Genomic DNA, 14,757 nt, shown 5'->3' with positions numbered 1-14,757 from the left:
AAACTCTTATTATTGGCCAGGCGTGGTGGCTTATGCTTGTAATCCCTGCACTTTGGCAGGCTGAGGCTGGCGGATCACCTGAGGTCAGGAGTTTGAGACCAGCCTGACCAACGTAGAGAAACCCTGTCTCTACTAAAAATATAAAATTAGCCAGGCGTGGTGGTGCATGCCTGTAATCCCAGCTACTCAGGAGGCTGAGGCAGGAGAATTGCTTGAACCCAGGAGGTGAAGGTTGTGGTGAGCTGAGATCACGCCATTGCACTCTAGCCTGGGCAACAAGGGCGAAACTCTGTCTCAAAAAAAAAAAAAAAAATTATTGTCTTACTCCATTTCTTTCCATCAGGAATGAGCTCCTTAATCTTTGTCTCCAATTCTCACTCACTTTTGAAGGCCCAAATAACTGTGACTTCTTCCTTGACAATATTCTTGCCTCCTCCTCCCAGACAGAAGTGAACCTCCTCTCACCTGAGCTCTAATAGCCCACTGTAGTCTGAAAAATGTTTAGTTCATTCTAACCACTCTAAAAGAATGCTATGTGTTTGTCTGCTAGTAGACTCCGGGGTACTTAAGAGTTCATCTTTTATTCCCCTTCATATCTCTACCTAGCGATTTTCCATTATTTCAAGCTGGCTTATATATTTTGGTTGCATTTTATCCAGATATCATATGTGTTCCAGGTAGCAGTCAGAATGAGAGGTGGGAGAAGCTTGTCACACCAGCTCAGTATGACATCCTGATTGAAAGCCTTAGGATTCTTATTCCTTCTACCCTCTAAAAAGGGACAATTTAAGTAAAAAATAGTTTAAAATTTTTGTTTCTAAAAAAGAGAAGAAATATATTCACTTGTGTTGCACCATCTCTAATCTACCATGCAAGACGAGGTTTCATTCAAGAGGCAGTAAGCGATTTTCCTGCAGAAGATTTGGAAACCTGTTTCCATAAGCCAGATGTGGGCAAGACTGGGAGAAGAGTTTGGGTCTTAGCTCTCCTTCTGTCCCAGTGTGTCATTTTTAAGGATGTAACTATTCTAAACATCTTTTCCAAAATGGAAGGTTAATTTTTGCCTAATAAGTTGCAGTTAGTTTTGGTTTCCTAATTCATGGTCTCATGTTAAAAGACAGGGTACCCTCTCGGCTGAGATCAGAGTTTCCCCATTCTCCTTACAGACTGGAAATTAAGCCCTCTATGCTCCAATAATATGTTGCTAATTCTGGCCTTAGACAACCACTACATTTGGCCTTTTCACATTCTGAGAACAACACACACACACACACACACACACACACACGGTGCGTTATACAACTGCAGTTGGCAATTTCAGCCCAATAAGAGGTACATCTGAAACCAATTTCAGAACCAAGAAGAAATTTTATTCATAGGTTTATTTCTATTACATCTGCTCAGCTGCAGTGTTACAACAATTTTGCCTTCAACTCAGCTTTCTTCAGCTCCAGAGAATATTTTAGCTCCTCCATTGTCATGCCACTTTCCTTTAATTGTTGCATAAAGTTCTCTATGGCTTCACAGAGGTCCTTACGCTCCTGAAAGGCAAGCTGAAGAAAGAAAATATTTTACAAGTTACAATGTAAGGACTGAGACCCAGCTACATACTCTGAAGCCAGTGAGCAGCAGTTAGCTCTCTGAATGGGGTCTCAGAACCAGGCTAGCTTAAGTAAAGATTTGGGTTTTCAACATGATGAATCACTTATATCTTCTGGCTTAAATATACTTATTAATATTATCCCAATAATAAAGATGTACTAAAAGAAGAATCTCAATGAAAATGGATCTGTTCAGTGTTGTTTGTTTAGTTTTGTAGCCTAGAAGGATTTTAGAGACTTTTCCAATTATCACGCATTGTGCTTATGTGCCTTGCTCTGTAACAGGGATCCCCAACCCCAGAGCCACAGACCAGTACCGGTCCATGGCCTGTTGGGAACTGGGTCACACAGCAAAAAGTGAGCAGTGGGCAGGCAAGCAACGCTTCAGCTGTATTTATAGCCACTCTGCCTTGCTCACATTGCTGCCTGAGCTCCACCTCCTGTCAGGTCAGTGGTGGCATTAGATTCTCCTAAGAGCGTGAACCCTATTGTGAACTGCTCATGCGAGGGATCTAGGTTGACTCCTCTATGAGAATCTAATGCCTGATGATCTGTCACTGTCTCCCATCACTCCTAACTAGATGGGACCCTCTAGTTGCAGGAAACAAGTTCAGGGCTCCCACTGATTCTACATTGTGGTGAGTTGTATAATCATTTTATTATGCATTACAATGTAATAATAATAGAAATAAAGTACACAATAAATGTAATGCACCTGAATCATCCCCAAACTATCCCCACTCTCCCCACCCCCATCAGTGGAAAAGTCATCTTCCATGATACTCATCCCTGGTGTCAAAAAGGTTGGGGACCACTGGTCTATAAGGCACATGAGACAACAACTTCTACCAACAGGGTCTCATGAGGTATTTGTGATGATGGTGGCAAATGGGGACTTCCAACTTCCATTTACAAAAATGTGAGCTAATAGTTTGTGAGCCCCTTCTATAGCCAGGCCAAGGCCAACCCATTCAAAAACAAAATATCCCACATTAAACAAATATACATGGAGCATATGCCAGGAGTGATGCCAGGTCCAGGAGATCCAGCTGTGAACAAGATAGACACGAGCCACCTACTTACAAGTGCCTTCTCACACTCTGGTTTGGGAGCTTCCTGGATCAATTTGCATACTGGAAGTGCACTGCTCCACTCCCCATCAATGCACTGCTGCTCCTGCATGCCCACTAAGTAGTACCTGAACCGAAATTAGAACAAGGCTTAGCTTCTCCACTTTCTGAATTGGGTAATGGAGACTGGTTTTGTGTAGTTGTTTTTCAGTATTTCATGCTGTGATGGAATCCACCTCCCCGCCCTTGAGCCTCAATGCATGCTTAAGTTATCTCAGTATTTCAAAGCAGTTCAAAGTAAAACCATTCTCCTGGAGGTGGGGAGGACACAAGTGAAGAGTCAACCCATAAAACATAGAGAAGTGAGAGATTTTGAATGAGGTGTTTACGCACACAGGTTTTGGGTGGGGAGAGTGATAGAAGCACTTTATCATTCAATAACCTAAAAAGGCATCTGGCATCTAAGCTCTAGAAAGGAGTAGAAAGTGAGAGACAGCCTGCAAATAAATCTCAGTGAAGGTGCTAAAAAGGAGCAAAAGCTTTTAAACAGAAAAACATGAGAGTTGCCTGCAAAGTGTATTGAAGGTATATAATGAGATTGAAATGCCAGTGAAGCCACATGACTCTGAGTTAATTAAGGGGCTTTAAGGGTCTATACACTAAGTCTTTATAGTTTTGCACTTCTGTATTTGTTTTTTAGCATTTATATTCTCTGATTTTTTTTTTTTTTTTTTTTTTTTTAGAAAAACATACATTTTAGGCCAGGCATGGTGATTCATGTTTATAATTCCAGCACTTTGGGAAACCAAGGTGGAAGGATCACTTGAGCTCAGGAGTTCAAGACCAGCCTGGGCAACACAGGGAGACTCCATCTCTACAAAATCCTTGAAAAATTAGCCAAGCATGGTGGTCCATGCCTGTAGTCCCAGCTATTAGAGAGGCTGAGGTGGGAGGATCACGTGAGCCTAGGAGGCAGAGGTTACAGTGAGCTATGAGTACACCACTGCACTCCAGCCTGGGTGACAGAGGGAGACACTGTCTCAAAAACAACGACAAACAAAAAAAAAAACATACATTTAATTAATTTATTTATTTAGTTTGAAAACAGAGTATCACTTCTCCACCCAGGTTGAAGTGCAGTGGCACCATCTAGGCTCACGGCAACCTCCACCTCCCGGGTTCAAGCAATTCTCATGCCTCAGTCTCCTGAGTAGCTGGGATTACAGGAACGTACCACCATGGCCAGCTAATTTTTGTATTTTTAGTAGAGACGAGGGTTTTGCCATGTTGGCCAGGGCTGGTCTTGATCTCCCGACCTCAAGCAATCCACCCACCTTGGCATCCCAAAGTGCTGGGATCACAGGTGTCAGCCACCACGCCCAGCCAAACCCATACATTTTAAATTATCTTGTCTTGGTAGAGAAAAGAAAGAGATACTTGCACTGGGGTAAGTAGGATACTTTAGTAGGATCAGTCCATCTTCTAGGGATTGAGGAGAGCTACCAGAGGGCCAAAGCAGCTCTCAAAATCAGAATGAGCTCAGAATCCTGCAGCAGTAGGAAATCAGACGACCAGGTGGACACAGGCTGGGTTATTCCCAAAAATAATGCTGCCAAGGGGCAAGCTCTGGCACTTGACAAGCTGTGTTCACTTACCTGTCTTCACAGTAATAACTAATGGTGGATCCTAAGGTGAAATTATCTCCTTCAAAATAGCCATGAGCTGGATTCCCAGGAGGGTCACAGTCCCCTGACAGAAAGAAGTATAGAAGTGACAGCTGTGAGGGCCAGGCATGCTCAATGAACAGCACCCCTAATTGCAGCTGTTTATGCCAGCACCTGACGTCCTCAGAGCAACACCTGTGGGATCTTGAAACATGTTCTTCATTCATTTCCTTCTCTTCTAAATCATATTTGTCCATGGGAAAGAGCTTTCCCCCAGCTTATCTTCTGAGTTGGTAGGGATTTGGGAGTATTATCTGACTAGCAGGAGCTCAGGGAAAGAAATTTTAAGTTGTAGAGAAGCTAATCATTAATGTACAAGAAAATAAAAATTGGGCCATAGGTGAAGGCTGAAGAAATAACTCCATGAGAGAGGAGATGAAGTGTGTGAGCTCAAATGGAAGCTGACATCCCCTGGATAAGAGTTGTGAAGCATGAGTGTATTAGTCCATCTCACATTGTGATAAAGAAACACCTGAGACTGGGTAATTTATAAAGAAAAGAGGTTTAAACTGGCTCACGTTTCTGCAGACTGTACAGGAAGCATGGTGCTGGCATCTGCTCAGCTTCTGGGGAGGCCTCGGGAAACTTACAATCATGGCAGAAGGCAAAGGGGGAGTGAGGCATCTCACACAATTGGAGCAGGAACAAGAGAGAGAGGGAGGAGGCGCTACACACTTTTAAACAACCAGATCTCATGAGAACTCACTCGCTGTCACAAGGACAGTATCTAGGGAGATGGTGCTAGACCATTCATGAGAAATCCAACTGCATGATCCAGTCACCTCCCACCAAGCCCCACCTCCAGCACTGGAGATTACAATTCAATATGAGATTTGAGCAGGAACACACATCCAAACTATATCAAGGAGAGTATCAGAAAAAGGGGAGAAGGTGGGAGCAGGAGCTCACACCTGTAATCCCAGCACTTTGGGAGGCCGAAGTGGGTGAATTATCTCAGGTCAGGAGTTTGAGACCAGCCTGCCCAACATGGTGAAACCCAGTCTCTACTAAAAATACAAAAATTAGCCCAGTGTGGGTGAGTGCCTGTAATCCCAGCTACTTGGGAGGCTGAGGCACAAGAATCGCTTGAACCTGGGAGGTGGAGGTTGCAGTGAGCCAAGATCGTGCCACTGTACTCCAGCCTGGGCAACAGAGCAAGACTCTGTCTCAAAAGAAAAAGACATAAGGAAGAACATGGCTGGAAGGGAAGAGGACGAGTCTGTGGAACTGTGGAAAGAAAGCAGGATGATGTATTAGGAGTTGTGAGTCTTGATACTGAATCTTCCACTAGCTATGTAGCACTAAAGCCGTTTTGCACCTCTTGGCTTCCTTCCTAATATTACAGATAAGCAGGTTAAATAATGCCATCTCTAAGGTCCCAGTCAGCTCTGAGACCACAGGACACTAAACATGTCGATCAAAAATAGTGGCTAACAATGATTATGTAGGTGTATATTTACTGAAAAATAAAAGTCTTCTAAACAAATCGTTGAATAAAAACAGCAGATCATGAAAGAGCATATATAATATTATTTTTGTAAATCATGGTTACACAAACATAAGCACAGAAGAAAAGTATGTAAAGTTATATGCCAAAATACTTAATGCCCTTATCCTTAGATGGTAGGCTTGTAGATAATTGGTCCCATCTTTTATTTTCTATATTTTTCTACAACAAAGGTGTATTAATATTACTTATGCAGCTAATACACTGTAATTTTTTTAAAGCTCAAAGACTGAGCTCAAAGGCTGAATAGAGAAAAGCAAGAAGAATTTCCAGGAGTTGTTCGGGGGATTCCAGTCCACCAGAGTTCTGGTAACTTTTATGAGTACAATTTTGAACGAAAGGAGATGATGTGGTAAACAGAAAGAATAAACAGAAAGAATCTGTTTTATTCAGAAACCTAGGGAGCTCATCCTAGATTTAGATAATGAAGTGACATAAAAAGACAGGGATTCTGTGGTTAAGAGCTAGAATAGAAACTACTGAATTAAAGTAGAGTAAAACAGAAAATATTTGGAAGAAATAAGGAAATACTTGAAACTTGTATCAAGCTAATGACATAAAATGATATTATATGCATGTAATTTAACTGTATATATAATAGTATGTGTATGCATGTTTTAAGTAACCCCAAATTCCCTTATGTAAGAGCATACATAGTTTTTGCTCTTAAACTGTCTGTCTTTATTATTTCTTTCTTTCCTTTTTTTTATTTTTTTTTATTTTAGAGACAGACCTCACTATGTTGTCTAGGCTGGCCTCAAATTTCCGGACTCAAGCTATCCTCCTGCCTTAGCTTCCCAAGTAGCTGAGATTAGCTGGGACTGCAGGTGTGCACTACCATGCCTGGCTTTTATTATTTTAGTAGCTACTGCCAAAATACATCCAATAGTGATAGCACTTTACACTCTTACTGACATAAATGGTTATTTCCTCAGATCATGAATGATATTAAATTAAATCCATCTTTTCATTTTTTGCTATTCTGCTCAATAAAAGATGTATATCTAATGTTAATTTCCAGTTCTATAATCATTTGTAATGTTCAATATCCATTCATATAATCAGGAAATAGAAGTGCTGTTTAGGGCCATTCTTTTGGAATTGCTGTCCTTACCTAACTTTGCTTATTTTCTATTGGGTTGTCTATTCCTTACTGATCTCTAGGAGATCTTTGTTTATTAAAAACATTAACTCTTTAACCATCAAATATGTTGCAAATACTTTATTCAAGTCCGTTATCTTTTAACTTTTATGATGTCTTTTAGTATGTAGAAGTTTTTCTTTTAAAAATTTAACTAAATCTGCCCATTTTCTTCCTTTATGACTTCTGAGTTTTATGAAACTGCTTAGGAAGGCTTTCCCCATCCCAGTGCAATAAATATATTATCTCATGTCTTCTTTTAATGATTTAATAATTTTGCTTTTTATAGTTATATGTTTAAAATACTTTTGGAATGTATTATGCATATGGTGTGAGCTACAGCCCTAACTTTGTCTTCTTCCAAATAGATAATTATTCCATTACCATTGAATAGACTTTTCCTCCTGACTTAATCTGTTCTACTTATCTGTACCTATACTTTGCTATTTTAATGACATATAATTTGTAGTACCTACAGTTTGCCATTTTAATGCTATTGTGCTCATAGTAACTTTGTAGTACATTTTACTATCTAATACGGCAAGTATTCCTTTCCCTTTGATCCAGTCAAATATACACATCATTCATCATTTTCCCAAAAATATTTATAATGTTAGATGTCTACTTTACAGATTCTTTAATTAGTGTTTTTTTTTCATATTTTTGAATTTAAAATTCTGGTAGGCATTGCATTATAATACTAAGTCTACCCATCCAAGATCACACATGTCTTTTCTTTCATTCAAGTCTTGTTTTTTATCTTCCAGTAAATTTTCATATAGATTTTGTGAATAGAATTATTTTTACATTTCAAATTCAACTAATAATTATTAATAGAAAATAAAAACATTGATTTTTTCCATATTTATTTTGTATCCAAGTATGTATTAAATATTTTAGTAGAATTTCTTGGATATTTGAAGCATATTCTGCAAATAATGGCATCCTGTGATCCAGCAATCATTTTAGGAATCTATCCTATAGAAATAACATAGTAGCCAGGCACGGTGGCTCACACCTCCCAGCACTTTGGGAGGCCGAGGCGGATGGATCACAAGTTTAGGAGTTCGAGACCAGTCTGGCCAAGATGGTGAAACCCTGTCTCTACTAAAAATACAAAAATTAGCCAGGCGTGGTGGCAGACACCTGTAACCCAGCTACTCGGGAGGCTGAGGCAGGAGAATCACTAGAACGTGGGCGCTAGAGGTTACAGTGAGCCAAGATCGCACCACTGCACTGTGACCTGGGCAATAGAGCAAGACTCCATCTCAAAAAAAAAAAGAAAGAAAGAAAGAAAGAAATAACAATGTAGACGTAAGAATATATGTGTGTATGAAATACTCATTTCAGCATTGTTCCTAATAGGAAAAACGTTAAAATAACATGAGAGCCATATAATAAATTATGACATACACATATGCAGTTATTAAATAGTGGGCAATAGAGCTATATGGACTGGTCTGAGAAAATGGCCATGTACATAGTTACATGAAGAAAAGCAATTTAAAAATATGTATAGTAAGTCCCATTTCTATAGGTATATTCATATATATACATACACACAAAATGGCATTTAATGCTTATTTAATTTAAATATTTCATTTGTGTGTGTTTGTTTTAAATGTCTGTATAAACATAAGAAAAAGTCATGAAATAAACACACCTAACCTACTAACTCTGAAAGATACGAATTGTAGTGATAGAAAGAGGGTCTTTAGCCTCTTGTAGATAATTTTGCAATAGATGAGTTATGATCTTTTCCCCCTGCTTTGTGTTTACTTTTCAAACAAAGACCTTAAATCACTGTCTTGAAATTGAAAATTAAAATAGTCAATGCTCCAAACTACCCTGCATTAGACCTAGTAGGACAGGACCCCTATTTGAGAAGGAAAAAAGTGTGCTTTGGATGCTGTTCACTGCAATGGAATGTATTCTCTTGAGGTGAGATTTGGTTCTGTGAGCTCCACTCGTTTCATAGCTGTCTGCTAGATCTTAAGCCCGTCCCTGATACAAAAAAAGAGAAAAGCATCCCAGGGATGTGGCAAATGTCTAAGTTTACACTACTAATCAGTATTTTGGGGATTCTTGATGGCTTCTCTTGTACTTACTACTTTTGCAGATGGGAAAGGGAGGTGCCCAGGTGTGGTCCTCTAGACACTGGCTCCAATTGCTGCCCTTGAGGACGTAGTGGTCATTGCACTTAAATGTGATTTTGTCACTTACATTCGCAGGCCCCGAAGTACTGAACTCGCCATTCACCAGCACAGGATCAGGACAGTGGCCCACTGAAGAAGAAAATAAGCAATAATCTGAAAGGGCAAGGCTGAAGGCCAACACAGCAAAGGCCAGACCTCCTCAGTCTTCAGTGAGAAAACAGCAAATTAGAGCTAATACTGCACATTTTTAATTGGGTGAAGTACCTGGTACTGCCATATCAATGCAGAATGAAAAAAAAGAGGAGATCGACCTAAGTACATTAAAAAAGAGCTTTGTCGTGCACAAGAACAACATGAATTGGCAACTGAAAGTAATTAATTACATAACTGAAAGTTACCAATAGTATGTTTATTGTACTGTTATATTAAGCATGGCTCAAAATTCATGAGCCTATGTTTGAGGCAAGTATTTCCTTCCCTTTCATCCAGCCAAATATACACTTACTTAGCATTTTTTATTTTGTTGTGCTTTTTCCCATGGCATGGAAAAAGACAGGAGAGAATGCACAGGGATATGAGTTTGGTTATATGAATGAAGGATCATAATATCGGTGTGCTCTACTCTAGGTATACAAGAGAACTAATGCAACTATTCTTTTAAAAACTAGTAGTAACAAATAGAATATGGATTAATTATTCCCCATCTCCACAGAGGATGTCAGAAATGGGTTTTGGGACCTTGAGGAAATCAGCTGGATCTCAATTATCACATTGGTAAACTGAGAATACAAACTATTCCCAGTTCAAAAGTTACATGATAGGTGAAATAAAATGATATGATGTACTTTCTTCAAAATAATAAAGTGAGGGTATACATGAAACAAGATTAGTCTTGTGTGGATAATTGATGAAATTATGTGATGAATCTCTACGAGTGAATTTGACTCTTCTGTCTTTTGTATACATTTTAAATTTTCCATAACATAAACATTTTTAAAGCAATATAAAGTTAAACAAATTACAGCAAAAAAAAATAGTTCTAATATCTGGAAGAAATTATTTCTTTCCCATAGAGGGAATTGATTCTATTAATTCAACTAAATTAATACTGATCAAGATCTGATCATGGAGCTTCCAAGAGAAGCTCTTCCACTAGAGTGCTTTAAAAGAAGTCTCCTAGAAATTGAGAATTTTTGTTTTCTTATAAAGTTTTACCATGGCCTATAAGAAGTAGGATGTGAGGAGTAAAACAGGATATCAATATGGGCAAAGACACAGAAAGATCTAACTTACAGCGGCACTCAGTAGTGGCGTTATCCCACTCCTTAGAGGCATTGCAGAAAAGGGTCTTCTTTCCTACCAGGTGGTAGCCCTTGATACAAACGTAAGTCCCCAGAATCTGTCCTTCCACCTCCTTTGCGATAAATATGCTATTATTCACTGGAGGAAGCTCTGGACAGTGCTCTGCTGGAAGGAAGAAGAAAACAGATCCACTTGGCATATCATGTGCTGTCAGGGAGCCCTTATTAGATTTCCCCATCCTCGTGTCTTTTTGCTGGATTATTGATCCTGATTCCTGTACTCTTCCATGTCCATGTACATCCATGTCCTTCCCTTCCAACGGATTTGCAAAGATTTCTTTTTTTGTTTTTATTTTGTTTTGTTTTGTTTTTTGAGATGGAGTCTCACTCTGTCACCCAGGCTGGAGTGTAGTGGCACGATCTCGGCTCACTGCAAACTCTGCCTCCTGGGTTCACACCCATTCTCCTGCCTCAGCCTCCCGAGTAGCTGGGACTACAGGGGCCCAGCACCATGACTGGCTAATTTTTTGTATTTTTAGCAGAGACGGAGTTTCACCGTGTTAGCCAGGATGGTCTCAATCTCCCGACCTCGTGATCCACCCACCTCGGCCTCCCAAAGTGCTGGGATTACAGGCATGAGCCACTGCACCCAGCCAGATTTCCAAAGTTTAATTTCCAAAAGTATAACAGGAATTTTACTCAAATTTCAGCCACAAGTTATCCACTTCTAAACAAATAGTCCCCTACCCAAATAGCGGTCCTGGAGTTTATAACAAGTAAGACATCCCAGGATTTTGAAATTGGTACTCTTTTTGCTCCCAGAACAGAAAGGGAAAGTAAACAGTAACCACCCACTTCAGAGGCTCATCATTAAATGTATACTAAGCTCCTATTGAGTGCAGAGCATTAGGCCAATTTGAGATTTTTTCAATAGAGGAATAAATATTAGAAATGTAAACTTCCTTAAAGCTCTACACAGAGTTCCTCAAAACCCCGCAAACTGACACCAAATGCCTGGTAAGCTGAGTTGAAGGAAAGCATACGTACCATCTGAAGCAGAAACCCACCATGCAACCATAAGACAGCACGCACACCAAAAAAACATCTGGTGATCAAAGTCCTCACCCCAGGCTGGAATTTCCCCAGCCCAGACCCCTGGTTTGAAAAATAAAATAGATCTTCTAACACTGCTTAAGATCAGCCCAACCACCTCCTTTCTCGAGAAGAGGTTATATTGATTTCCCCTCCCTGAAGAAAATGAAAAGAAAAAATCTTATGACAGGAAATCAGAACAGTTGTAAGGAAGCTGGTATGGGGAGGAACTGCAAAAATACAAAGGGATGATAAAAGAGCTGCCAGGTTTAAAACTCAGTTTCAGAAATTTCCTGGTTTCTGGGAATGCAAATCCATTTGACCAGTCTTTTCCAACTGCAGGCTTATCCTTCCCCAACAAACGTGGGCCAAATGGTCTTGCCACGACCTTGACTTCTGTCAATATTTGCCAATGTTTACAGTCCATCTTCTGTAACTCTGACCAGCACTGGGGAAAGTGAACAGGCTGTCAAGCCCTGGTTCTTGCCCAGGTAGGACCCAATTTTGAATGCTACCTCATCCTCCTTTCCTGAATACCAGATATCCTAAGGCTGTAAGCAGCACCGAAGACAGAAAGCTCAAGGAAGTAAACTAATCTTACCTGTCTGTCCCTCCAGAGCTATGGCTTCCCAGCAAGGAGCTGGTCTTAACTGACTCCAAACCTGAGTGCTCCAAAGTCCTGCAGTGACCCATTGTCCTCGCTTGCCAGGCCTGTACCCAGGCTTCCTACTTGGTGGCTCTTCCAGGGACAGGATTTGGCCTGAGTCCAGAGTTAACCAAATGAGTAAAGAGAGAGGTGAGGGGAATGCTTTGGTCTCAGGAATTAAGGCATGTAAAATTGTTTTGAGGGCTCCCATACCATCTTGCTTATGACTACTAGAACACTTGGTCGGTTCTCTGTGCTCCAATTATGAAACTGGAGTAAAATTCCTACAAAATTTCAGGTTTTAATAGAAAATAAAGCATCAAGGACACAGTAAGGTTGCAAATGTTCTTCTCTTCCCCACCCATTATTACTATTTGTAATGATTAGTCTATGTCTTTCTCCTGAAAGGAATCAGCATATGCCACCCCCAAATATTTGGCATAAAGATTCGTTTAAGCTGAAGATATTTGAGATTCAGTGATATGGAAAGGAACAGAGCTTTTTGGGGCTTTCCTTATCTGACTAAAGGCAGCAACCTTGGAGATAAGGTTGCCATCAATTCCTTTTCAGGACAGATCTATCCTGGAAGGGAGAGCATGAGTGAAACATATTTCAAATTCCTTCTCCAGAGAAATTTCATGGCCTTGAAGGAGACAGAAAGAACACTCATACTTATATACACAAACATTATTACAAAACTTTCAAATTTCCTACTTTTCCCCTGAAAACCCACTTACCTTTCCAAAAAATAATCTGTTTTCTTTTTTGTTTGAGATGGTGTCTTGGTATGATCTCGGCTCACTGCAACCTCCGCCTCCTGGGTTCAGGCGATTCCTGTGCCTCAGTCTCCCAAGTAGCTGAAATTACAGGCATGCACTACCACGTCTGGCTAATTTTTGCATTTTTAGTAGAGACGGAGTTTCACCATGTTGGCCAAACTGGTCTCAAATTCCTGACCTCAAATGATCCACCCGCCTTGGACTCCCAAAGTGCTGGGATTATAGGCACGAGCCAACGCACCTGGCCAGTAATCTGTTTTCTTATAAGTGCCTTTCTTCTCCCCACCTTCATCTATTAAGATGATGTATAAGCCCCAATTCTAAACAACTTTTTGAATTACTCATCACTGAGTTTTCCCACATATACTCATGTTACATGTATAAACAGAATTTTCTCTCCCGTTAATCTGTCTTAGTCTAATTTGCAGGTCCCAGTCACTGAATATAATATGGTAGAGGAAAGGTGTTTTTTTTCCTCCCCTTTATTCCCACAGGAAACTGCTAATTCCAGGACAGGGTTTGTGTCTGATTTGTATTTGCATTCCCTTCCACGGTGCTTCGTATTGCAAAGCAGTTGTCTGTTAAATGAATGAAAGTAATGCAGAAATAAATGAAGAAAACACAGTCATCCAGAAACTCTACCACAGCCCTCAAAATCCATATGATCACTTGCCATTTATCGCATGCTGCCTTATGACTTTTTATGTCTTATTTTTTCTCAACTAATAGGCAAATTCCTATAGTGTAAGCACCCTCTAAGATATGATTTCCAAAAAGTTAAAAATATGACACTTAAGTAAATGTAAGATGAAATGTATCAAAGATTTAATTCAGCTCATTAATGAGGAACCATTCAGATGCTACAACTGGTTCAAAGAATTTGAGGAATAGGAATGCATATAGTCTGTCAGTCAAAAGCATTCTGAAGTGACCTTTCCAATAGATACAAAACTGGTTAATATCCTATAGAGTAACAAACTGTAATATTTGCAATTAGCTTTTCTACCTGGTGGAAAGTAATTAAAACAAAATGGACAAAATATATTTGCTCTACTATAATCAGGAATCATTTGCATTGTTCTCAGATAAGAATCATTTGCATTCCTATCAATTTACTGCAAATTAACCTCTATGCTTCAAGAGTTCTAAAAGAGCCTAATTAATATAAAGTCAATCAGAGTCACATATCCTGTGAATTGATCATCTCCAGAAGGCCTGCTAGAAAATGCGCAGGAATCCACTGAGCATTTATTCCAGTGATCTCTTTTTGCCAAACCTAAGCTTTCAATAATTTTTCTTTACATACCCCATGTTCTACTTCTTGAAGAATGACTGTTCTTCAGTATCTTTTGTAGATTTATATACAGAATGTTTGTACAATAAATTATTTTAAAAAGGAAAAAAAATCTAGTTTAGCCCTACATAAATATGGATGTAAAATAGGACATGTACTACAGCAAATACTTGCAAGTAATTCTTCATCTTAATGACTTACTTCAGATTCAGAACTATTAGGACTTTAGAAACCATATTGCTTATACTATGGTCTTACTAATATTTCTCCATAAAATATAAAAATACAAAAATATTCACATAAAGGGGGCTATATAGAGACAATAAAAAGCATCACGAAGTTTGGGCCAAGTTTTTTCTATCAAATGAGTTAGAAGAAAACTCTGCCTCAAATGTTTTTGGATTTTAGAATTACAGATTAAAGAGAGAAACAGAGAGTGATCAAAA

General features: G+C 39.4%; 1 protein-coding gene across 3 annotated transcripts; it reads right to left on the bottom strand.

Moving 5' to 3' along the window:
- Positions 1-1,348: 1,348 nt before the first annotated feature.
- Positions 1,349-11,901, bottom strand: C4BPB (complement component 4 binding protein, beta). Of its 3 annotated transcripts, XM_011937705.1 has the most exons (7): positions 11,548-11,892; positions 10,493-10,663; positions 9,152-9,328; positions 5,440-5,622; positions 4,327-4,420; positions 2,685-2,799; positions 1,349-1,553 (listed from the first exon to the last, which is right to left on the bottom strand). In XM_011937705.1, the coding sequence occupies exons 1-7, from the start codon at positions 11,603-11,605 to the stop codon at positions 1,413-1,415; spliced, it is 939 nt and encodes a 312-aa protein (XP_011793095.1). In that variant the 5' UTR covers positions 11,606-11,892; the 3' UTR covers positions 1,349-1,412. The 3 variants fall into 3 exon arrangements, with proteins under 3 accessions (XP_011793095.1, XP_011793104.1, XP_011793108.1); XM_011937714.1 differs by lacking the exon at positions 5,440-5,622 and having other exon boundaries at positions 10,493-10,666; positions 11,548-11,901; XM_011937718.1 differs by lacking the exon at positions 5,440-5,622 and having other exon boundaries at positions 11,548-11,900.
- Between the last annotated feature and the right edge of the window lie 2,856 nt (positions 11,902-14,757).

Source organism: Colobus angolensis, unplaced genomic scaffold (assembly GCF_000951035.1).
Source record: "Colobus angolensis palliatus isolate OR3802 unplaced genomic scaffold, Cang.pa_1.0 Scaffold100, whole genome shotgun sequence".
NCBI lineage: Eukaryota > Metazoa > Chordata > Mammalia > Primates > Cercopithecidae > Colobus > Colobus angolensis.
Note: the sequence above shows the minus strand (reverse complement) of the source record. Positions and strands in the feature narration are given on the sequence as shown.

Coding starts and splice junctions, on each gene's coding strand:
- C4BPB (XM_011937705.1), bottom strand. CDS start 11,605: ATGTTTTTTTGGTGTGCGTGCTGTCTTATGGTTGCATGGTGGGTTTCT. Junction 9,329..10,492: donor CGCCACTACTGAGTGCCGCT/GTAAGTTAGATC, acceptor TTTCTTCTTCAG/TGGGCCACTGTCCTGATCCT. Junction 1,554..2,684: donor CAGAGTGTGAGAAGGCACTT/GTAAGTAGGTGG, acceptor TTCTTTCTTCAG/CTTGCCTTTCAGGAGCGTAA.